General features: G+C 35.8%; 1 protein-coding gene across 6 annotated transcripts in view; it reads left to right on the forward strand.

The window, feature by feature from the left end:
* The window catches only part of CRISPLD1 (cysteine rich secretory protein LCCL domain containing 1), a 46,624-nt gene extending 21,162 nt beyond the window's left edge, over positions 1–25,462 (forward strand). For 5 of the 6 annotated variants that reach the window (XM_039332089.1, XM_039332086.1, XM_039332091.1 and 2 more), the window contains 13 exons: positions 12,303–12,421; positions 12,533–12,665; positions 15,242–15,357; positions 16,566–16,666; positions 17,753–17,908; positions 18,008–18,068; positions 18,195–18,261; positions 18,656–18,786; positions 19,117–19,160; positions 19,250–19,322; positions 19,976–20,051; positions 20,875–21,005; positions 23,674–25,462. In XM_039332089.1, coding sequence (XP_039188023.1) covers positions 12,303–12,421; positions 12,533–12,665; positions 15,242–15,357; positions 16,566–16,666; positions 17,753–17,908; positions 18,008–18,068; positions 18,195–18,261; positions 18,656–18,786; positions 19,117–19,160; positions 19,250–19,322; positions 19,976–20,051; positions 20,875–21,005; positions 23,674–23,725 — 1,260 coding nt within the window. In that variant the 3' untranslated portion in view covers positions 23,726–25,462. The remainder of the gene's footprint in view (positions 1–12,302; positions 12,422–12,532; positions 12,666–15,241; positions 15,358–16,565; positions 16,667–17,752; positions 17,909–18,007; positions 18,069–18,194; positions 18,262–18,655; positions 18,787–19,116; positions 19,161–19,249; positions 19,323–19,975; positions 20,052–20,874; positions 21,006–23,673) is intronic. The other variant, XM_039332092.1, reaches the window with a different exon arrangement.
* The last annotated feature ends 285 nt before the right edge of the window (positions 25,463–25,747 follow it).

The raw sequence follows: 25,747 nt of genomic DNA on the forward strand, positions 1-25,747 counted from the left end.
AGCTGACTATAGGTCTGAGTGGGGTTCCTTCCTTGTGTATCTTGGGGAGACCATAGAGTTTGGGGCATCTGGATGATTTCTCTCTGGGAATGATTCTTTGCTGGATCTCTTCGCTAATGGGGGAGGCTTTTATTTTGGATCTGGTGGTTTTTTCCAGGTAGGTGGTGGGATCTGTATTTAGGGGTTTGTATGTGGAGTCTTGGAGTAGGTTGGTTAATTTGGTTTGGTAGTCAGATGTGTTCATAACCACCGTGGCGTTGCCCTTGTCTGCTGGTAGGATTATTATGCTGGTGTCTTCTTTCAGGTTACGTAGTGCTGTCTGTTCCTCTTTGGGTAAGTTGCTTTTGGGTGGCTTGCTGGTACAGAGGATGTTGGTGATTTCGAGTCTGATTCTGTTAGCATCGTCGGGGTTGATTTTGGTCAGGCTGGTTTCAACTCCACATATAATGGTTTCAGTGGGGATGTGTTTGGGAGTGACTGCAAAGTTGAATCCTTTGGAAAGGACATTGGTTTCGGCTTTGGTGAGGATCCTATCTGAGATGTTATGCACTGTTTGTTTCATGTGTGGCTGTGAGGGAGGAGGGGTTTGTTTCTGGCGTTCTTGTAGTCTTCGGAGTTTGTTGGTGTGTGTATCTGTCTTGAGGGTGGTCTGTGTTTCGGCTCTCCAGACGGCGAGTTGTTTGGATTTGTCCCAAAGTGCGGGGTGGATCTTGTTGCTGAGTTTGAGGTGGAGTGTGAGGAGATCTTTGTTAATTCGGTCTAGGAGGAATCTTTTTGTGTGAAGTTCATTTCTGATTAGGGCCAATTCTGTTCTTTTCAGGATCCGTTTGGTGGCTGCAGAGTTGGAGTGGAATTTCAGTTGGAAACATGTGGGGATTAGATTTTGATCTCGGCAGTTGCGTAGGAATGTGAGGTCGCATAAAATGGAAGCTCTTTGGACTTCAAGTTTTTCATAGGTCCTGGTCAGATGGTGGATTTCCTCCCCGTAGAGGTTCAATATTTGTTTTCTGAGGTTTTCACGGGTGTTTGTGTGTAGGTCTTTGGTTGTTCGGGTTTTCTCCCACGTAAAATTGGAAGTGTCTTGGCGACGTTTCGACGAAGTCCCATTCGTCATCTTCAGGCTGGTGTTTTCAGCTTCGTGCTTCGAGCAGCAATGTGTGGTCTTAGCTGTTTCTTCCTTTTAACTGCCAGTGGGGTATGAACTGATTGGGTGGGAGCTTGGCTGTGTTCTGATTGGGTGGAGGTGTGTTCTGATTGGTTAGGGGCTTGGCTGTGCTCTGATTGGCTGGGGGGTTGGCTGTGCTCTGATTGGCTGGGGGGTTGGCTGTGCTCTGATTGGCTGGGGGAGTGTTATGTTTGGTTGTGCTCAGGTTAGTCTGAGTTGCAGAGGGGTTTAAGATTTTGGGGTGCCTTGCTATTTTTTGGCTTCGCGTTTGTGGTCGTGCCTCATTTTCATGGAGGGTGTCAGTTTGCTTCGTGTATGGATTGGAGGGCTTTAAAGTGGCTAATGATGAAGCTCTGGTCTGGCTTCTGGTTTGTGGTCGTGCCTCATCATCGGTGTGGCTTTGGGTTTGCTTTTTGCGTGGATGTGTGGTGGTGACATCCTGTGTGGTTTTTGTGAGTGTGGGTATGGTATCATTTTTTGTGTTAGGGAGTCGTTTGTCAATAAGGGTGGGTTTCCAAATGGCTGGTAGGCGGGAGGTATCATCTCGCTTGTTCATGCTGTGTGGGCGTTTTTCTATCTCGATGGCTTCTCTGATTATTCTGTTATTAAAATGTTCACTTTTGGCAATGGTTCTGGTATGTTTAAAGTCAATTTCATGTCCTGTGGCTTTAAGGTGTTGGACCAGGGAAGATGTTGGTTCCTCTTTTTTGACTGAGTTCTTATTTTCTTCAATGCGTGCACTTATTCTTCTGTTGGTTTGTCTGATGTATGTGGTGGGACAAGTGGTGCATGGGATTTCGTATACTCCTTGATTTTCTAATTCAATTTTATATTTGGGGTTTCTAAGGATGGTGGATATTTTTATGTTTGTGCAGAATGCTGTTTTGATGTTGTGTTTATGGAGGATCTTACTGATTCTGTCTGTGGTGCCTTTTATGTATGGGAGGAGGGCTTTGCCGGTTTCTTGTTCTTTGTCTTGGATTTTAGTGGGGGTTTCTTTTTGGATTAGGTTTGTAATCTTATTTCTATGGAATCCATTGGATGTTAGTACATTGGTGAGAGTGTGTAGTTCGGTTTTTAGGTGTTGTTCGTCAGCTAAGCGTTTTGTTTTGGAGATGAGTGTCTTGGCTACAGAGTTGATCTGTGCTGGGTGGTGGTGTGAGAGAGCGTGCAGATAGCGGTTTGTGTGTGGTTTCTTCTGGTAGATGGTGTGTCCTAGGGAGCCATTGGATTTCTTGTAGACTAAGACATCCAGGAAGGGAAGTTGGTTGTTAGCTTCTGTTTCCATGGTGAACTGTATTTTGGGGTGTAGGCTGTTGAGGTGTGTGAGGAAGTTGTCCAGGTTTTCTTTCCCATGTGGCCAGATTATGAAGGTGTCGTCTACATATCTGAGCCAGAGTTTGGGTTTGTGATCCGATTTTTCTAGAGCTTGGGTTTCAAAGTGTTCCATGTAGAGGTTGGCAATGACAGGGGAGAGGGGTGATCCCATGGGTGCTCCTTCTGTTTGTTTGTATTTTTGTCCATTATAGATGAAGTATGTGTTGGATAGGCAGTGGTTGGTCAGATCTAAGATGTGTTTGGGGGGGTTATATTTGTTTTGGATAGCTTTCAAGGCTTCTTTGATAGGCACTTGGGTGAAGAGGGATATGACATCAAAGCTCACGAGTAGGTCGCTGGGCTGTAAGTTTTGTTTCTTTATGATCTCTATAAAGTGGAATGAGTTTTTTACGTGTGAGGTGATGGATTCTGCATAGGGCTGTAGGTGTTTGGCGAGAAATTTGGCTAGGTTTTGTAGAGGTGAGCCTATGGAGCTGACTATAGGTCTGAGTGGGGTTCCTTCCTTGTGTATCTTGGGGAGACCATAGAGTTTGGGGCATCTGGATGATTTCTCTCTGGGAATGATTCTTTGCTGGATCTCTTCGATAATGGGGGAGGCTTTTATTTTGGATCTGGTGGTTTTTTCCAGGTAGGTGGTGGGATCTGTATTTAGGGGTTTGTATGTGGAGTCTTGGAGTAGGTTGGTTAATTTGGTTTGGTAGTCAGATGTGTTCATAACCACCGTGGCGTTGCCCTTGTCTGCTGGTAGGATTATTATGCTGGTGTCTTCTTTCAGGTTACGTAGTGCTGTCTGTTCCTCTTTGGGTAAGTTGCTTTTCGGTGGCTTGCTGGTACAGAGGATGTTGGTGATTTCGAGTCTGATTCTGTTAGCATCGTCGGGGTTGATTTTGGTCAGGCTGGTTTCAACTCCACATATAATGGTTTCAGTGGGGATGTGTTTGGGAGTGACTGCAAAGTTGAATCATTTGGAAAGGACATTGGTTTCGGCTTTGGTGAGGATCCTATCTGAGATGTTATGCACTGTTTGCTTCATGTGTGGCTGTGAGGGGGGAGGGGTTTGTTTCTGGCGTTCTTGTAGTCTTCGGAGTTTGTTGGTGTGTGTATCTGTCTTGAAGGTGGTCTGTGTTTCGGCTCTCCAGATGGCAAGTTGTTTGGATTTGTCCCAAAGTGCGGGGTGTTATCTGTTGCTGCGTTTGAGGTGGAGTGTGAGGAGATCTTTGTTAATTCGTTAGGAGGAATTTTTGTGTGAAGTTCATTTCGATTAGGGCCAATTTTGTTCTTTTCAGGATCCGTTAGTGGCTTGCAGAGTGGAGTGGAATTTCAGTTGGAAACATGTGGGGATTAGATTTTGATCTCGGCAGTTGAGTAGGAATGGGAGGTGCATAAAATGGAAGTCTTTGGACTTCAAGTTTTTCATAGGTCCTGGTCAAATGGTGGATGTCCTCCCCGTAGAGGTTCGATATTTGTTTTCTGAGGTTTTCACAGGTGTTTGTATGTAGGTCTTTGGTTATTCAGGTTTTCTCCCGCGTAAAATTGGAAGTGTCTTGGCGACGTTTCGACGAAGTCCCATTCGTCATCTTCAGGATGGTGTTTTCAGCTTCGTGCTTCGAGGAGCAATGTGTGGTCTTAGCTGTTTCTTCCTTTTAACTGCCAGTGGGGGTATGAACTGATTGGGTGGGAGCTTGGCTGTGTTCTGATTGGGTGGAGGTGTGTTCTGATTGGTTAGGGGCGTGGCTGTGCTCGGATTGGCTGGGGGGTTGACTGTGCTCTGATTGGCTGGGGGGTTGGCTGTGCTCTGATTGGCTGGGGGAGTGTTCTGTTTGGTTGTGCTCAGGTTAGTCTGAGTTGCAGAAGGGGTTTAGATGTTGAGGCTGCCGTGCTATTTTTTGGCTTCGTGTTTGTGGTCGTGCCTCATTTTCATGGAGGGTGTCAGTTTTCTTCATGTATGGATTGGAGGGCTTTAAAGTGGCTAATGATGCAGCTCTGGTCTGGCTTCTGGTTTGTGGTCGTGCCTCATCATCGGTGTGGCTTTGGGTTTGCTTTTTGCGTGGATGTGTGGTGGTGACATCCTGTGTGGTTTTTGTGAGTGTGGGTCTGGTATCATTTTTGTATTAGGGAGTCGTTTGTCAATAAGGGCGGGTTTCCAAATGGCTGGTAGGCGGGAGGTATCATCTCGCTTGTTCATGCGTGGCGTTTTTCTATTCTCTATTTCTTCTCTGATTATTGTTATTAAAATGTTCACTTTTGGAATGGTTCTGGTATTTTTAAAAGTCATTATCATGTCCTGTGGCTTTAAGGTGTGGGACCAGGGAAGATGTTGGTTCCTCTTTTTTGACTGAGTTCTTATGTTCTTCAATGCGTGCACTTATTCTTCTGTTGGTTTGTCCGATGTATGTGGTGGGACAAGTGGTGCATGGGATTTCGTATACTCCTTGATGTTCTAATTCAATTTTATCTTGGGGGTTTCTAAGGATGGTGGATATTTTTCTGTTTGTGCAGAATGCTGTTTTGATGTTGTGTTTATGGAGGATTAATGATTCGTGTCTGTGGTTGCCTTTTATGTATGGGAGGGAGGCTTGCCGTTTCTTGTTCTTCGTCTTGGGATTTTAGTGGGGTTTCTTGTTTGGATGGATGGTGTGGTGTATTTTTATTTTTTCTTTGGAATCACATTGGATTGTTAGTACATTGGTGATATGTGTGTTAGGTTCGGTTGTAGGGTGTTCGTCAGCTAAGCGTTTGGTTCTGGAGAGGAGTGTCTTGGCTACAGAGTTGATCTGTGCTGGGTGGTGGTGTGAGAGAGCGTGCAGATAGCGGTTTGTGTGTGTTTTCTTCTGGTAGATGGTGTGTCCTAGGGAGCCATTGGATTTCTTGTAGACTAAGACATCCAGGAAGGGAAGTGGTTGTTAGCTTCTGTTTCCATGGTGAACTGTATTTTGGGGTGTAGGCTGTTGAGGTGTGTGAGGAAGTTGTCCAGTTTTTATTTCCCATGTGGCCAGATTATGAAGGTGTCGTCTACATATCTGAGCCAGAGTTTGGGTTTGTGATCCGATTTTTCTAGAGCTTGGGTTCTTGATTTCTAATCAATTTTATCTTGGGGTTTCTAAGGATGGTGGATATTTTCTGTTTGTTGCGGAATGCTGTTCTGAGGTTGTATTATGGAGGATCTATGATTCTGTCTGTGGTGCCTTGTATGGGCACCAGCAACATAGCACAGCCAACACCCACCAGCCAATCAGAAGCACAGCCAGCGCCCCCTAACAATCAAAAACATACCTCCCACTCCAATCAGAACACAGCTAAGCTCCCACCCAATCAGTTCATACCCCCACTGGCAGTTAAAAGGAAGAACCAGCTAAGACCACACATTGCTGCTCGAAGCACGAAGCTGAAAACACCAGCCTGAAGATGACGAATGGGACTTCGTCGAAACGTCGCCAAGACACTTCCAATTTACGCGGGAGGGGGGAGAGGTAGGGGAAGAGGGAAGAGGGAATGGGTGGGAAGAGGGAGGGAAGAAAAACCGAACAACCAAAGACACCTACATAAGATATTATATATATATATATATACATCACATACATACATATACATATTACATAGATATTATTATAAAACACACCACATACACAACACACACACACACAAACACACACACACAAAACACACAATATAATAAAGGTAAAAAAGGATATATGCAGTGTTATCTTCATTTTAGATATCAAAATGGTTTTGCGGCTCCCAGTGTTTTGTTTTTGGTGGGAAACGGGTCCAAGTGGCTCTTTAAGTGTTTTGGGTTGCCTACCCCTGGTCTAGGCCCAATTGTGTTCGTAAGTTGAGGATTTGTGTAATAATATCCAGGGTAAGGTTTTTGTTCAGAAAGTCCTTAAACTCAATTAAAATAAACAAAAACCCTTTATCAGAAGCAATAGTACTGGGCAATCCAGAATAGTCAATATATACTAGAATGCCATAATTTGTAACAGTGGATATATTTTTTTTAGTTTGCTAAGCTTATTTTAATCCATTTGGGGCAGGAATTTACCACAATCAGTATGTAGTATTAACTGTAGCATTTTGGTAACTTCCCAAGAGTTAGGATTAGGCACATGCACTACAAATGAATACTGTAGGCGCTTCTGTTCACCAGTGCAGCTGCTTTCTTTTTTAGAACCAGGTAATCTATTATTTGTTCAAAAAGCTATGTGGTCAGACTTTTGATAAAAGCAAAACATACTGCACAACTGCTATTATATGAAGTAAGAGGATGCTTTTTGTATTCTGTAACTGCTTTACTGAAGATAGGCATGATGTCAGCAAATCACATTTACATTTACTATACCTTCTTTACTTTTTATCAGAAAATGGTGCAAATTCACCAGCCAATGATCCTGTTTTAGTTGTCATGAAATTGCTATTTGTAGCCAAAAATGATCATGCAGGCCTTAACATCAGTCTCGTCCTTGTTTCTTTTTTACAGAAAAGCAATGCCTTTATCATAAAAGTAGTGCAAACTTTAAAAAGAAGAAAAAGAAATCTGTGATGGCCATCTATCTTTTGGGGATGGGTAGGCCAAATAATTTCTTAAGTGCTCATTTTAAGAAAACATGTAGTTTCCACAAAATAATGGATCTGTGGAGTGACTTGCCTCCAGAAGTTATGGGTGCTCCAACACTGGAAGTTTTTAAGAAGAGATTGGACAATCATTTGTCTGAAATGGTATATAGGGTTTGTTGCCTGAACAGGGTTGGACTAGAAGGCCTCCAAGGTCCCTCCTAACTTTGTTATTCTGTTAATGGCAGTGAGTAGGGACCATTTGTTCTCCAAAGTGACATGATAATTTAAAAATATAAGTAGGGGTCATTTATCAGTAGTAAATTCATTTACCCCTGCTCCCACCTGAATTATAACAGCAACAAGTTATACTATTCCCCATCCATGACTGTTTTTTAATTTCTTAATAAGAAATTCATTCTAATTATTTATACACAGCAAAGGAGATAGGTAAAAGATGAGACATTAGATTGAGAGAAAGTACTAGTCAAAGAAGAACAGTGAAATTGATTGGTGAGAGGGTAATTGGCACTGATTTTTGACCATTAGGTTTTAATCTGTGTTCAGTAGCATTTTGCTGGCCGTATTTTTACTTTTTGGAAAACCTACTGACATCTGTATCTCAGATGAATTGAAAAAAAGAAAAGAAAAGGAGGGAAACATCATAGGTAAGGGACAAGTTTTTTAAACAAATAAATGTAACATTGTAAGAGACAGCAGAGAAGAGGCAAAAGAAACCCCAAAAAAGGAGGTGTCAAGCAACTGAAAAAAAAAGAAATTAAAAACAACCCATAGTTGCTTAGGATTACTTATGGAGTCATCATCAATCCAAGGGAAGCATAGAAAGGATTGTGGTCTTATTTGAATATGAGAATACCAGGACATCACACACTGTATATTGTAGCTGGAGTGTAGAGCAAAGGGGAGTGGGTGGAGAGAAATGAGGAATCCAGTAAAAATGATATAAGAAATAGGAGATCAGATAGGGAAATTCAGGAAAGCAGGGGACATAAATAACAGTAGAGCAAAAGGAACACAACGTAAGAAAGGGAATTGGGGGCATAATATGCTTCTGTTGTTAGTTATATTATTAGAAGGATAAAATTACATAATCACAATAGTTCCACAAGATAGAGATAATTCTTCATCAGTTAGCAATAGTAATAAAGTTGGAGGGACCTTGGAGGTCATCTAGTACAACCCCCTGCTCAGGCAGAAAATTCTATACCATTTCAGACAAATGGCTATCCAGTCTCTTCTTAAAAACTTCCAGTGTTGGAGCATTTAAAACTTCTGGAGGCAGGTTGTTCCACTGATTAATTGTTCTGTCAGTTTCCAGCACTTAATTCTGGTTTCCAACAAAAAATACCCATTAGGAAAATTGATTCACTTAATGACTATGGCATATAACAATAGGTATAAAAAATATCAAAACATCAGGTCTGGTCGTGTGCTGCCATGACTTACGGCTGCAATGACTTGTGATCGTAATTCCTGGCTCGATTATCATCGCTAGTTGACAACTATTTATGTGCCATAAATATACAGATTTGGATATATTATATAGTCTTACAGTGCAACAGAGATTTTTTTCAGGTTGTATTTAATTTATACAAATTTAAAAAATATACATATTTGTACTTTTTTTAAAAAAGCAATCTTTTCTTAAAACTGTTTTCCAAATACCGTAGTTGAGGTCCTAGTATATTTAATGATTGATAAGCAGATTAATATTTTTCTAAACTTTTTAAAAGTTTATTGACATGACTTGCATAACAGCAATATAATTTCTCTTTTTGATGAGAAACATTTTAATATAGTGAATGTAATACTGTATCAATTATACATTTCCATAGTATAAATAAATCCATTGGTAGGTTTTTACATCTCCTTAGCTGGTATGCATCCAATTTAAGCCTATGTTTCAAATATAGGAAATTATATTCCTCAAGTCTGTACTTTAGATAAATGCATAATTAAAATTAGTACTGTGGTATTTTAGCTTTCTTTATATTTTAACAAACAATAAAGAATATAGTGTGTTATTAAAGGGTAAATAGCCATACTGTACTGTACTGTACTCTGATATTTACTTTACCACTCTATTTCTTATATATAGAATGAATGCAACATTGAGGCCTTATATCATGCCACAGTAAATGTTTACTTCTGTTGGTGCCAACTGTGTGCCTTACTATACTAAGTATGAATCTTACCTTTTTTTATTATAGTTTACACATTTTACATCTACCTCTGAAAGTGTTCTGTTTCTGTTCTATATTCCAAAGACTTCTTTGTCAGAAATATCTTACATATAGATTAAAAGTTACTGCACTCACATTTTACAAAACTACTCTGTATGGACATCATCTTATTACTGCTATATAAATAACTGTGCAAATTATGACATATGCAATATCATGTGTATTTATTCACAGGAACACTCAGTAGAGACTGAGAATTCATCAAAATGACAAAATGTGTGTCATGATATGATAGTGTAAGCTTCATCCTTTACATCTTTATGTGAGATAAGCATGAAAGGGATGGGATTTGTATCATACTATAACACACTTGTGTCATTTGCCTTCTCTTGACCTCTCCACAGATGCCCTTACTCTATTTTGTAATAGTGCTTAAAAAGATTTCTTAAGTATGTCCCACTTCAGAGTGAAAATTGTGAACTTCGATAAACTATACATAACTTGGTATTTTAGAATCATGTGTTATTGTTTTAACTTTTAGTATTTAGAATGGTAGCATTTTAAAGGTTTTTCTACATAGATACTAGAGAATCTATTTGAATAAGGATTTCCCTCTTTACATCAGATTTTTTTTTAGCTGAGTAAAAGAGTTTTGATATACATTTTATCCATTTACTAGAACGTAGCCATATTTGACTATATTACAAGACAGCCACCAATCTCAGTTAACACGGCTATCCTGAGACTTATGCTATCAGTAAACCTCTAACACATTCTTGGAAATAAAACAATCAAATTTTATAAATAAATAATACAAATAAAATGTAGCTTTTTCTCTCTGTGTTTTTGCTATGCGTTTACTATTTATAAAACTCTAAGGGTCTCCTTTCAGCCAGGATCTTCAGTACTTCCTTTTTTCTTCCTCTATTCTTCCCAAACACCAAAAACTGTAGGATTTTGATTTTAGCATCTTACCCAACTTTCTTCTTATTGTTTTATCTTTTTTAAAAAAAAATACCAGGAGAGTCATGAATTCACATATAAAAACTTGTATGTTATTATGCTTATATTTAAACAATGTGTTTTTTTTCTAGAATAACAGAATAGCAGAGCTGGAAGATCTTGGATGTCTTCTAGTCCAACCCCTGCTCAAGCTATACATTTCAGAAAAATGGTTGTCCAATCTCTTCTTAAAAACCTCCATTGTTGGAGATCCTGCAACTTCTGGAGGCAAATCGTTCCACTGATTTTTTGTTCTAACTGTCAGGAAATTTCTCCTTAGTTCTAGATTTGTTCTCTCCTTGATTACCATCCATTGGCTCTTATTCTGCCTTTGGAGAATAGGTTGACCCGCCCTCTTCTTCGTGGCAGTCCCTTAGATATTGGAACACTGCTATCATGTCACCCTTAGTCCTTCTTTTCATTAAATTAGACATACCCAACCCCTGCAACTGTTCTTCAGTATGTTTTAGCCGCAGTCCCCTATTCTTCTTTGTTGCTCTTCTCTGCCTTCTTGCCTTTGCTTTATGATTTTAGTACTCTTACCTACATTTATTTAGCATATTTCAAATGATCACATTTTAGCATTATAAAACAACTCAGTAGTGCAAACCTGGTGACAGAGATCAGTCCTGTCATTCCATGTAATAGATGAAAAACTGTCTGATTTACATAGTTATTTGAAAGGCAAATGTCTGGAAAAAAAATTATAAATAAGTTCACAGCCTTGTTTATTAGTCATTGTGCTGAACCATCCCTTCATCTCGGAGCTGGCATTAGCAGATCTTTCTTAATGAAATAAAACTAAATCAGTGTTATAGAATGTTTTCCTCAAATAGAAAAATAATTGGTTTGAGGTTGCTTAAATGAAGCTGCTCCTAAAATCAGCTTCAAAGTTCTGTAGATTCTGTGTGGGTAAATATCTTCTGAGTCATGATTGTGAATTCTGATTTTTATAAGAGAGTGAGTTTGTTATGAAACCTAATAGTTTAAAAACAGCACCAATTTTAAAGAAGCATTGTTCTAGAAACTGCCTACTGTCACGACTCAGAGAAAATTTGTGAGAAGTTATAGGTAGGCAGGAAAAGAAACAAAGAGAAAGATATAACCAAGAGTCAGAATGCTTCCATTATTTTCTCAGTCTCCTCACAATCTTTTACTGGATATTAAACTTCACGTCTCTTATACTGACCATGGATGAATCAGCTTAGTTTCAGGCCAGGTAATATTCAGTGAACCAAATCATTGGGATAGAAGGTTCATTCATTTGTCTTTGGACATCATTATCATATACCACTCACCCATTGGCTAGCCTGCCATAGCTTGGCAGCAAAGATCCAGATGGAACCAAAAATATGGTTTTTTTGCCTTCTGTTGATAGTTCAGAGTTGGACAGCTGAAATACAGTAGGCCTATTTGCTAGAAGGAAATCTTCATGGATCATCTATATCTATTATCTTGCAACTTAGGAGGATCATGATTTGGTCTCTTAATTCAATACCAACAGCATTTCAAACAAACTTGCAAAAAAAATTTGAGCACATCTACTCAGTCCTAATTGGGGTATACACAACAGCTTGTGATTAGGCTTTCTGTTTTTGCCTTTCTGTTGCAACACACGAAACACAAAATTTTTCCATTAGTATTGTCTGAAAGGCAACAATGTCCATGAGGGAAGAGCATTGTGGAACTGTGACATAAGTCCTACCCTTTTTTATATGTGACATATAAATGATATCTGATCCTAAGTCAAATATTAATGCTGGAAATATTTTCTTACTTTCTATTAAAATATTGTTTAGGATAACCATGATGCAGCATTTGGGTTATATGATGTATAGTGTGGATTGCATAGATACATTGGTAGAAAGCTTTTTTTGGAAGAAACAAGTTAGACTTGATGGATACTTTTCTGTAATATTATACTTATAACACAATATATTTTAATACAGATTTTTCTTAAATTAAAAAGTATTTTAGAGATGATGTTAACATATATTAAGATCACTTCATGTTTATCTTTTCTCTTAAACCTTAAAATGTAGACATGGGACCCAGAGTTGGAAAGATCTGCTAAGTCCTGGGCTGAGACGTGTCTTTGGGAACATGGACCTGCAAGTCTTCTTCCATCCATTGGTCAGAATTTGGGAGCACATTGGGGAAGGTAAAAAAAATACATTATGCTACTCTTTCTTTAAAAGTGAAAAAAACATTTTTTTTCTTTTGATAATAGATACTTGAATGATTTGGCAATTTTTTTGTTTATTCATTATAGGTATAGACCTCTAACATTTCATGTCCAATCATGGTATGATGAAGTGAGAGACTTTACTTATCCATATCCTCAAGAATGCAATCCTTATTGTCCCTATAGATGTTCTGGTCCTGTATGTACTCATTATACTCAGGTGAGTGAATGAGAATAGAAGAGCTGGAAGGGACCTTGGGGGTCTTCTAGTCCAGCCTCCTGGTCAAGTAGGAGAACCTATACCATTTTAGACAAGTGACTGTCTAATTTTTTTAAAAAACCTCCAGTGACGGAGCGCCCATGATTTCTGGAGGCAAGCTGTTCCACTGGTTAATTGTCCTCACTGTTAGGAAGTTTCTCCTTAATTCCAGGTTGCTTCTCTCTTTGTTTAGTTTCCAACCATTGTTGGAAACTTTTAAAAAAATGAATAATAGGATTGAATTCATCAGCTTGTGTTGGAATGGTAGAAATCAAGAGATAAATGATAGGAAAATATGTAAGTCACATGGAAGTTGTATCTGTGTTTTAAAATGTTTTCCCATTTTTTAAAAATAGCTTGCAGCAATGTATTATCTATTCTTTATTTCTATATGTTACCATTGCAGATATTTTTAAGAACACATTTTGATATGAATTTCTTGGAATATATCAGGATATCTATAGTAATTTGGTTGATGAATGAACGGATTAACTTACAGATTGGGTTATTTTCTGAAATGAATTAATTAACCCATGGATAAAGCTTGCATGTTCATTTGTGGGCTCGGAGAAAAATACACGTTTAACAATTTTTCTAAAGAAAACTGGCTTGGTTCTAAAGTTATTCACACAATACATATTTCTCATCCCTAAATCTGATTAACAATTTAATATTGCATTAATTCCATATTTACCAAAAGTAATAATAATTTAAACTGGAATTAATATAATTAAAATATGTATTTTAATTAAAATTATTTTTCAAATTTATAATTCCTTCTATTTTAATAATAAAAGTTCTCATTTAGCAACTGCCTTATTTAGTGACTGTTCACAGTTACAAGAGTGACGAAAAATTAACTTTACGATCAATCCTCACATTTATATTTGGTGCTGGATTATGTCAGTAGATTTTAATGGAGAACCTTATATTAAACTTATTTTCTCTTTATGAAATAAGAACATAGGTATTACAACATTTATCTTTTACATCCAATTTGAATCCTTTTTATATTTATACCTCCATTTATATTTAAACAGATTCTCCTCTTTCATCTCTTCAAATGGTAAAAGTCCAATTCATGTCAAAAAGCAATTAAACATTATCCGAAATAGCCATCATTCCCAGTCTCAATCAGAAAATAATTTAGCATCTCCAGAAATAGAAACTCATTATTTTAACCATGATCAAATAAAATTTATTTTGTATTCTTTCTTCTTTCTTCCAATGATCTTTAAATTCCCCCCAAAAAAATCAAGTTCTAATATCTGCTTTGTTATACTCTCATTGTCTATTCTCTCACAACTGTTGTCATCCTTGTCAGGCCCCTTTTGTAATTTTGCAACTTCAGCAAATCCTATTTATAAATCGAATACAAAACATTTATCCACATCGCTTTTCAAATTTATTACTTGTATTTTTTTAAATTTTTAAAGCTTCATTTAATTTCATTTCTGAATCCATTATTTCCTTTTCTTGGTTGCAGTCTATAATGTTTAAATCCTCCTGTAAATCAGTTTCAGTTTTATTCAGTGATGCCTATTCTTATTCAATAATAACCTGATTGTATTATAGACATAAATGCTGGAAGACTTCCTATACCCATGTGTATCAAACATTTCTTGTAAGGTGCCCTCTAAAGTGTGACCTTCAAACTCATCGGTTTCAAAATATAAACAGAATTATTTTCCCATGAGAAAGGATTCTTTCAATTAGTTTCAAACTTTTATATCAAGTCCATCTGAGCCCTTAATCCATATTTAAAGCTTTTTAAAGCCAACAATAATCATACTTTTTCTGTATATTCCAAAAACTTTTATTATAAATATTTAAACTTGTGGTTAAATATTTTTAAAGGATTTAAGGAAACTCACCCAATATTTTCAATAATGCTTGCCAATCTGAAAGTGTAAGGGAATGCATGGATAACCTTAAGGAAAAGGAAGAGCAGATACTGCTTAGGAAACAATCAGATAAGAGAGATAGAAGACGGTAATCATTTAATAGTCAAAGAAAGAAACTTAGGAAGAAACTGCCCTAATAAATGTAGCAGTTAAAAGTAATAGGCGGAAAATTTGTACTTTCAGACTTATACGATTCTGCTAATGTAACCTTACAGTAAAGAAGATTTAGCTCATCTAGTTGTGTTTCCTATCTGGTTTACCTGGGAAGGTCAACGTAAGCTTCTCAATTTTTAAAAACCAAACAGTAAAAGGAAAAAAAATAAATTCAAAATGATTAAGAGGTGATCCTTATTTGAAGTCCATGTAGGTGACATTAATGGCTATAAGCACAATGAAATCCATGCCTCCAGCCAATTTTCATCTTACCACAAAAATACAATTTCTGCCATTAGCTGGCAAAACACAGTTGTGCATAGTTCATGTTGGTAATTTTGTTACTATGGACAGATTTCGGTAACAGTTTTCAGGTGCAATATGTTCCTTTTTGCCAAAGGTGTATCAGTTCACTATGATGGCTCATCAGAATTCAAATTTGGATAAAGTTTTAAAACTATTTCTTTTTTTTCCTTCCAGGTGGTATGGGCAACAAGTAACAGAATAGGCTGTGCAGTCAACCTGTGTCATAATATGAATGTGTGGGGACAGATATGGCCAAAAGCAATTTACTTAGTGTGCAATTATTCACCCAAGTAAGTATGATGGTACAGATGTTAACATAAAAGGCCTATCTAACTCCTCACTACCACTTCTTAATAAAATTATTTAGGATTGTGTTTTGCTTTAGACTAGAATCATGATAGGAAATCAATGTTTTGCTTGGAACTGCACCAGAATTGGCCATAAAATATGTAATTATCTTGAAATATAAATTGTAAAAGATATGAAATAATATTGGTGATGGGAAGAAGAAATCTGCTTTCTGCAAAGTATCTTTTGGTCTTTCTAAAAGAGTTTTTAACACAGAGTAATGCTAGATATTTTGAATTTTCAGAATGCTAGCCAATATAAACCAGTATAAACCAAAGCACAATATTCAGAATTTTCACTGTAATCTGCAAAGCTAGCAGATAATAACAGAAGAGAATTGATTGGCCAGAGTTCATATAAATTTGGTCTTTACATTCAGTGACATACTGCTGGTTTTCAAATAGTATAGTCAAAACAATCCAATTTTTTTATACCAGTACGAGCACACATAAGCCTCCATTGTATCAATAGAATTATATCTTGTGCCAGTTAACAACTGCCTCATTCAGTGACCATTCAGACTGACAATGTTGGTAACAAGTAGACTTATATCCAATCCTCAAACTTAAAGCTATTGCAGTCTCCAGGAGAAGCAGAGGAAGCACTAAATTGCAGAAACAGCTTGCATTCACATTCAAGGGATGCCAGAATGAAAGCCTAAACTAAAAATGATGGGCAGTAGTTTATACTGTCATATAAACTTTTCAGTCATATGCTTCCCTTGTGTCCTTTTGCATGCGGCTTTTATCTTAATGGACAAGTCTTTCCAAATTGCATCTCAGCAAACTTTCTTATCTTTCATCATCCCACTTTTTCTTCCCTTGTAAACCGATTGTTGAAGGTACCCTGGCAGAAGTCCCCTGCCAAGCCAGGCTAAGGATAAGTGAATGAGTGAGCTTGCTTTCCTCAAGGCTCTGTCTTGAGAACGACTGATATCAATTCATGCTAGTTGCATGAAGAAATTCCAACTTTTAAGAATATAGAAAAGATAAATGGGATATAATCTGAGATGATATTGTTTATATCATTCACTTAGGCTGTCCTTCTATGCCTCAGAAGCAGAGGCTTGACAAATCAGCAGAAATAGTGTTTCTCACGGGGATCAGGGACTTCATTTATTTCACTGTATCATTTTGTTTTTTATTCTTAGGGGCAATTGGTGGGGCCATGCCCCATATAAACATGGTCGCCCATGTTCTGAATGTCCCCCAAGTTTTGGAGGAGGCTGTAGAGAAAATCTTTGTTATAAAGGTATGTATTCAGAAAATTAATGTATGTTCTGATGAGTATGTAGTTCTGCTGATGCTTTAGGAGACAAGCAGTTGTTTTCTGATTTCATAATGAAACTTATGTGCTATATAAGGGTTTTATAATGGTTTTTTTTTCATATGAAGAGGAGAATGGTTCTTTTTTCATATGCATAAAAATACAATTAAATATGTTTTCACAAGCATGTATTTATTTATAAGATCCTGTATCACCAACACAGATTAGTTAAGCAATCAGCATATGAATTCTTCTAATAGTAAAAATTACAGTACCTGTTAATCAAAATGCAAATCTTTCATTCAGTTAAATAGATTCCTGTTTTGTCAATGTGGCATGAATCTAGTAATTTAAACATAAATGCTGTTGTAAACTATTTTGCAACATATCTCTATAATTCCATCTTGTCAGAACCTCCACAATGCATGTAAATTCATTAAAAAACCTCTTAGGATTTTCTTTCTGAAATGTAGCCAAAGTCCATTTCACAAATTAAGGATAATATATTTGGTATATGAAATTTTGACCTATACATATTCATTAGAATTTCGGTAGGGAACCCCCTTCTGAACCACTCAAATATTATAAACAATCTTATATATCTATATTTGTCATTATGATGCAGCCTGTAGAGTGTTGTTATATGGAACACTAAGAAAAGAACTGACAATTTTTTGTTGGTTTTCTAGTACTGTACTTTAAATTCTGTATATTGTTTTTTGTGTATATCACTCACCTAGTGCAATGACTAGATAATCTCAGCTAATTAGCAATACCTGGTAGTAAAACAATCATAAGCCAACCAGTATTAAAGCCCATTGATTTCAGTGGATTTAGGCACTGTGGGATCAAGAAGCACTTAAGTCTGTAATCCTTTAAGTAAGTTCCTAGGAGTAAATTCCACTGAATACAGTAGAGTTTCTTTCCAAGAAATATGCACAGGATTATTCCCTGGCCTTATCATGTCTAGCAAAGATTAAATATGTCATATTTATGCCATTCTTAATTATAACTATTGAATAAAGCCATTGTAAAAAAAAAAGCACTTATTCCTTTCAATTGCTTTACCAGAAGGTTCAGAAAGGTATTACTCTCCAGAGATAGAAACCAATGAAGTTGAACAACATCAGCTACATGTTCGGAATACGTTACAAAATCAAGTGCAACCACAAGCATCTCCCCGTGATGTCAGTGAAAGAAATGAAGTCATAAGCAAACAACAGATGTGTAAGGAAATTTCATTTGTAACATGATTTTTGTTGTTGTTAATTAATTTACCAAACTGTCCTAAAACATTGCAGTAACACCACCTGCTTTTCCCTTCAGCTCAAATTGTTTCCTGTGAACTACGGTTAAGGGACCAGTGCAAAGGAACAACATGTAATAGGTAAGGTATCTTTTCATTTTCATGCTTATCAATTAATTATGGTATATTATGGTGTATTCTCTCTTAAAAAAACCCCAAATTTATTTGCTACTTTTCTCAACTTGTTTTTTTTTTTTAATTCTTTAGGTATGAATGTCCTTCTGGATGTTTGGACAGCAGTGCCAAAGTTGTGGGAAGTGTCTATTATGACATGGTACAGATATTGTAATTCATAGCATTTTGCTTTATAATTTATTAAGAAATTTAACTAATGTGTTATCCTTGACAAAGTGTTTGCTCAGTAAAATGGCATCAAGTTGTTAATTTTGGCAGGAATTTGAGATTTCTCTTATATTTATTAGCTTTTACTCAATATATTGGAAACATGGGCAGCAAACATATAAAATAATCCATGCATAGAATCATACTAATATACTGATTTTTACATAATTTGTTAACTCACTTTTCTCAGTATGGAACTAATGGTGAACTTTCCATAGTTCCAAATTTAATAAAACACAAAATATTATTTCTATTAAAAGTATGTATAAAAAATAATGATTTGGTTGAACTTAATTTCTGTTTCTGGGTTTTTATTTTCTTCTTAGCAATCAAGTATCTGTAGAGCGGCAATACATTATGGTATCCTAGACAATGATGGTGGCTGGGTTGATGTTACCAGGCTAGGAAGAAGAAATTACTTCATAAAGTCCTATAGAAATGGAGTCCAGTCAGTTGGGTAAATAAAAATGAAATATCTCCACACAAATTAGTTCTCACATTTTCAATATAATTTAAACAAATTTAGGGAATTATTTATAAATAATTATAAAACATTTAACATTATGTATCTTCAGAAGTTGTCATTAATGACTGCTGTGTTGCATGATAAGAACCATGAAAGCTTGTCTGAAATCATCTCCATTGATTCTCTATGTCTCCTTTTTATTAAATAATTCTTCTCACTTTTATATTTTTTGTTTCTCTTATTTCCTTGTCAGAAATATTGTAGAGCATTGTAAGATAATGGTATTACTGCTAATAACAATAGATTCTGTTTTTGCTGTAGGAAATACCAATCAGCTAATTCATTCACTGTCTCTAAAGTAACAGGTGAGGATTTATTTTTATGATACAACATTCATATTGATAAATCTCTTTATAGCAAATATTTGGGTGTATTTTTTCTTGTTTAATTTCAGTACAAGCTATCACTTGTGAAACTACGGTAGAACAATTATGTCCTTTTTATAGGCCAGCCACACACTGCCCAAGGTAAATCTTTTCATTATTGTTCCCATCCTATGAAAAATGTTTGTAACTAATCACACAATAATGCTAAGCATTCTATGTGATTATTGATTTTTTTCAGAGACATAAAACTTTTGTCATTTTTTGAATGTCAAACTGTTAAGATGTAAAGACTGCTACACTTTATGAGTATAATACAAGACATTAAACTACCCAATCTCTATTTTACAATCAGGTTTTTCCATTAATTGCAAAGATCTACTGTAGTTATGTGCATCAGTGCATATACAGTACTAAACACTGGTGGCAAAGCAAGATTTGTTGAAAAATCTTCAAGCATCCCATGGTCTGCTCTACTGAACTGATATGACAGAACAACACTTTAACAAGCAATGCATTCTGTTTTAAATGTTTATATATTTGTCAATAGAACTGATTAGCCAGAGAGATGATAGGATCCTTTTCATTTGTATAAAAAATGGACAGCTTTCTGTTGGGGGTATTTTAATATGAATAGTTCTTAATAATTGGACTTGATAGTAGAACTGGCTCCCGTGGTTCTGTTATTCTATAATATTTCATTGTTTACATTCAGTACAATGATAACATTTGCCTTCATGTTATTATAGTATACATATAGAATCCTTAATCTTTATCTTTCCCCTCAATTTTTAAAGGGTCCGCTGTCCTCACAACTGTATGCAGGCAAATCCACATTATGCCCGAGTGATTGGAACTATAATTTATTCTGATGTAAGTATGATAACTTATTTTCCTCTGGAATATGATTTAAAAAGCTTAAAATATATGGTCTAAAAGAAAAATAATAATAATATAAAAAACAGTTACTCCCACTCTCACCAGAAAATGGAAACCACACTAAAGTGAAAGAAACAGTATGGCATATATAAAAATCTTTTTGTAATTTAAGGAAAGATACATCATTTTAAACATCAATATTTATATCCAGAGACATATAGGTATTTATTTATACATTTTGGGGAAGATGTATGAATATCAAAGGTATTGCATGAAAATTTTAAAATGTTGTATAATTTTTCAGTTTCCTCAAAATCTTTCAACCACAGTGAATAAGCCATCTTCTCATTGATGAGAACATTTGTATTCAAAATGCTGACAGTTCTCAAACTTTTGGCTAGCTGAGATTGGGCAACTTGGGAAAGATTCTTTTCCTTCTCAGCAAATTTTATACTTGTGGAATCCATATACAGGGAGTCTTCAACTTACAACTATTCCTTTAGTGACTGCTCAGAGTTACAACAGTACTGAAAAAAGTTACAACGGGTACTCCCACTTACAACTATCATAGGATCTCCATGTCACATGATTGACATTCAGATGCTTGGCAATTGAGATGCATTTACGATGGTTGCAGCGTTCTGAGGTCTCATGAACGCCATTTGCGACCTTCCCAGCCAAGCAGTCCTACTATCGCTTAATCTGAATCAACAAGTGGACATTAGGAAAAACAGGATACTGTATAAATTCAGTTAATAATTTGTAAGTCAACACTACTTTCTAATAAGGAAATTCTTCTATTCTGTATTTCCCTCAGATGTCCAGTATCTGCCGAACAGCAGTACATGCTGGAGTAATTCGCAATGAAGGTGGCTTTGTTGATGTCATGCCAGTGGATAAGAAAAGAATGTACACTGCTTCATTTCAAAATGGCATTTTTTCAGAAAGGTACAAAGCACGCCTTTATAGTACACCTGATACTTTTTATTGTGTTACTGGAGAAGGCATTGCTTTTTTTTTTCTTTGATTCAATTGTGTCTGATTCTCGGAGACTGCATGGATCAAAGTTTTTCAGAAGTGCTTTTCATTGCCTTCTTTCTAAGTTGATAGAAAGTGACTGGCTGAAATTCACCCAGTTAGCTTTGTGCCCAAGACAGGATTAGAATTCAGTTCTAGTCTCCCAGATTCTAGTCTGATGCCTTAATCACTACATCAAACTGGCTCTCATTCAATTATCTTATCAATCTACAATTAAGAATAATCATGTTAATTATCATCCCATCAACCTATGTTGCCAAATTAGCAAGTTCTACATGAAACCTTTCTATCATAAATTTGCCAATTGGATGATCCAGAAGAACAACTAAATTGCAGAACAAGTAGGTTTCTTCCAGATTATTCAAGTGTTTATCAGTGTGTAACCCCAGATCACCCAGTTGAGAAGTAGTTCAGTTTCCTAAGGAACTCTCTGTTTATTTGGAGGTGCCTTTTATCTCAGTCCCCAAGAAACATTGTGGCAGATGCCATCTACTTCATTCACTAAAGAATGCCTCCTTCAGCTGATAAATCACACAAAAATATTTTTATACTGAATCCTAAAAAAGAAGTAAAGCAGACGTATTCTTGTCCTTTTATTGTTTGATATAGCATTTATAATAATGACATAATATTGGCCCTTGCAAAAAATTGCATGTCATTCTCTAGTTTTCACCCATCTCTATTTATAGATAATGCAGCTAACTTTTACCAAGTCAATCTGTGGGGGCACTAGGATATTTCTGTCTTAGAAGAAAATTAGAAATTAACTACAATAAAAGAAAGATATGATGTTTTAATTAGATAATTTACTAAATTACTCTTTTAAAATTAGCTAACTTAATTAAAACTTTCTGACTAGTTTCATAACTGAAAAATTAATTATAGTCAATCAAGTTAGTTAAGGACTTCAAGAATATAGCTATTTACGTTCCATCTAGATTCAATAAATATACCTCAACAACTATTAACTCACAATACAGTCATAAAAATACATATCTCCCTTATGGTTATTATATTTGTAAGCCACAAAGGCAACTAATATGTATCTGCATATTTAAACAAGATTATAAATTTCTTAACGTGCAGCCCCCAAATCTGTAAATCTGCCTTGGAAATAATTCAGTCTAAATTTCTGAAAGCCATCTGGTGTCTTTCAATCAACAATGAATGCTGTTCTTTAGGCAGAATGTGGTTTTGTTCCTGCTAAGACCCTGCTGATTTAAATTCTAGCTAAAACAAATATTTGGTAGCAAGTCTTTGGTGGCCTTCACTTTTTTGACAATTACATTCAGAGAAAGACACAAATATACCTTGACCTGTCCTATTGTGGGCTGCCTCCTTCAGGTATACTCTCACTGAAAGCTATGACAGAGCTCAAATTGAAAATTTAGGCATCCAAAAAGATATTCTAAACTTTATACTTCCATTATGAAATTCTTGTAAATGTTCCTTCATCACACCTAGATATTTTTATGGTATTGTCCATGTGCAAGAAGCACATTTAAATAGGAATGAATCAATACCTTGCTTTCAGTGGTAATGTTGTGAAGATACTGTAATGTTCCTTGGTAAGACTGTCCCTGAGTCTACTCAGAACTGAAGTTGTCTTTGTGACTTATATCAAATTTAGATCTTGAGCTCACAGCACTTCTTGTTAGTGTAACAATTATAGATGGGCTTTTGTGAGATCAATGAAATTTCTAGAAAGGCCATAGCATTTCTAGTTATTGATAGAAATAACTATTGCTTTTGCCATTAGCTATACAGTAAATTAAACATGCTAAGTAGTGGCCAAAATTGTGGAAACCTTTTGAGAAAAGTGTACAGTAGAAATGCCACCTTTGGTTAAGTTTCCACCATTTTTTTCTTCTAATTTCTTTATAACTGTAGCCTTGTTCACTTAATAATACTATTTTACATCACTTTCTGGGCAACCAGTCAACTCTTTGCACCATTACTTTAATGAAACATTAAAGTAATTCATTCACTAAATGAAACAACACAAAAAAACCCCAACCAACTTGATAGTGATCACATAATGTCCTCCTCTCAGCTTCAATACATGACATCAATAACTGAATCCTACTGTGATCTGATTGACTCATTGCCAAAACAAGATGACATCTGATTGGCTCTCTAAACACTCATGCTCATTGGCTACAATCAAATGAAGAAAAGCTACCTAATATCAACCTAAGCAAGTTGTGCTTCCTTTTTCTAGTTATTTGGCTATAACTTTTCATAGGATACAGTACAGATAATTGAACAAACCTTGTTGCATTACATTCCTAATTAAATTATCTTTCCATTGATATATAATTTTATGGTACTATTCCCCCCCAAAAAAGTGGTGTTATTAGCCATCAAACCTCAAAAATACACTTTTCCCAAAAGGTTTCCACAATTTTGGCCACTATTGTATGTAACTTGACCATGCTGTTCAAATATTTATAGGTCATCCTTCTTGTAATGACATATATAAGTATATAAATTTAATAGAGAGATTCATATGTAAAATAAGAGTACATGATAAGATTAAGTTCCTTCAAGCAATTGGTTCTTTATTTTTCTGTTACAGTTTACAGAATCCTCCAGGAGGCAAAGCATTCAGAATATTTGCAGTGGTTTGAAGATAAGAAAATGGCTTCTATAATATCAAATGCAAATTTTTACAAGAATTTAATTTTGATGCACTTCAAGTTTGTATCATAGTGTATTATGGTTGTACAGAAGATATATACTATTTGGTGATTTAAAAATGCATGAGAATCTTAATGAAGAACAATTTAAAATGTTAAACATTGGAAATTGAATTTGAGAAGTGATGATGATGATAGAAAAGTGTATTAATCCTCTGTTAAATATTGCTATATTTTCTTAGCATTTATTTCTATGCAGTGCATTCAAAACTCATAAATGTTCCACTGTTTTTTTAAAAAAACAGACTATATTATTAGTACGGTTAAGTTTTATATATGCCACTAATATTAACTGGAAAAGTATATTTATGATAAAATCTATAACTCTTGTATATAGAATATTCCATTGTTTAAAACTAAAAAATAGTCCCTGAAGCAAGGTAAAAAAAAAATTATAAAAAGATTAGGAAACATTGCCAGTTTTACATAATTTTTCCATTGCCTTACAAGTAAGTCTTTTTACAAAAGAATGTCATTATCTTTGAATATACAAACACACACAGTAGTAGGTTCATTATTATAGCAAATTTTAAAATTGCATTTTGGTAAATGAACTTTTTTAAAAAAAATAAGAAAACATGGTTGGATCCCACTAATGACATTACAGCATTACATCATAAAGTGCAAACATAGTTACGAATTGATTTTAATTTTATCCATGTACAGACATTAGTAGGAATGACATTTGAATGCAGGTAAACTTCAAGTTACAAATGTAATAGAGCTTGCCAATTACATTCATAACCCAAGGATTTGTTGATTGGATCACATTAAATGAACGTGATCCCTCCCTGCTTTCTCCAGTGCATTTGCTAATCAAATGCACAGAATGAGATGAGTGTCCCATTTCAGGGTGGGGAAGACCATAAGGGGGTCTAGTGTTGGAACAGGCCACCTACTTCTGACCACCCAAGGCCTCCCCTGACCCACTGAGATATCTCAGGCTCTCTTGGGGTCCCCATAATTGCTTCCCTCCAGGGATCCTGCCCCACTGGGTCTCCACAAGCCCAGTGGGGCAGGATGGAGGGGGAAATAGGCAAGGGGCATGTTGCAACATTTCTGTGGTTGGTCATAAGAGCAAGCGACTGCTGTGGTGCTGCAACATATGTAACTTCAGGACTGGATCATAAATACTTTTGGGGGGAGGGGATCGTAATTTTGAATGGTCGCTAAATGAACTGTCATAACTCAAGGAATACCTACATACCTTTAGAACTGAGTTAAAGCAGTTAGAGTTCTTTTTAGGTTCCCTAGTCAGTCTTTAAAATGTCTTGCATAACCTTGCAAGTATTATTGAGTAGATGTTAATTAGATCACACAATATTGATGAATTGTAAGAATGTATGATATTGTGCATAAGTACTCTTTCTTCATCTGGCATACATTCCTGCAGGGCAGGACATAATGCCAAGGATTATAATCCCAGTATTATATTTTTCTATCAATGAATTTAATTTCTTTCTAACAACAAGCGCTATGCATTAAATAAATCATATTGTGGAATATTCAGAGTATATTCTAAGGCTGTCCAGAATGCTGAGTTGAAGAGTCTTAGAAATCTAAATTATAAATAAATAAAGCTGGTGACAGTATCAAATTTTCTAAGAAAAATATGTTATGAAACACTGTAAAAGTAATAAAAACTTATGTTTTGTTTTTGTAACTTTATAATTTGTTATTTTTTCCCAAGATATTTTCAGAATTGCTGTTCTTCATACATGCTTCTTAAGACAGTCTTTTTTGGTAATTTTTTCTATAGATATTGCAGTATTTGTTTCACTACATATACTACCTCTTGTAGTTAGGTAAGTATTTGTAAAATTTTTGTACACATCCCAGAGTTGGTAAGGGATATACCTCTGGGGCAGGAAAGAGTTCTGTAAAGTGGGGAAGTTCCCAAGAAGGCCAGCCATCTTATCTACATACAATGCAAGTTACAAAGAATGGAAATTC

This window comes from Crotalus tigris, unplaced genomic scaffold (genome assembly GCF_016545835.1).
Source record: "Crotalus tigris isolate CLP2741 ecotype Arizona unplaced genomic scaffold, ASM1654583v1 scf7180000024445.887990, whole genome shotgun sequence".
NCBI lineage: Eukaryota > Metazoa > Chordata > Lepidosauria > Squamata > Viperidae > Crotalus > Crotalus tigris.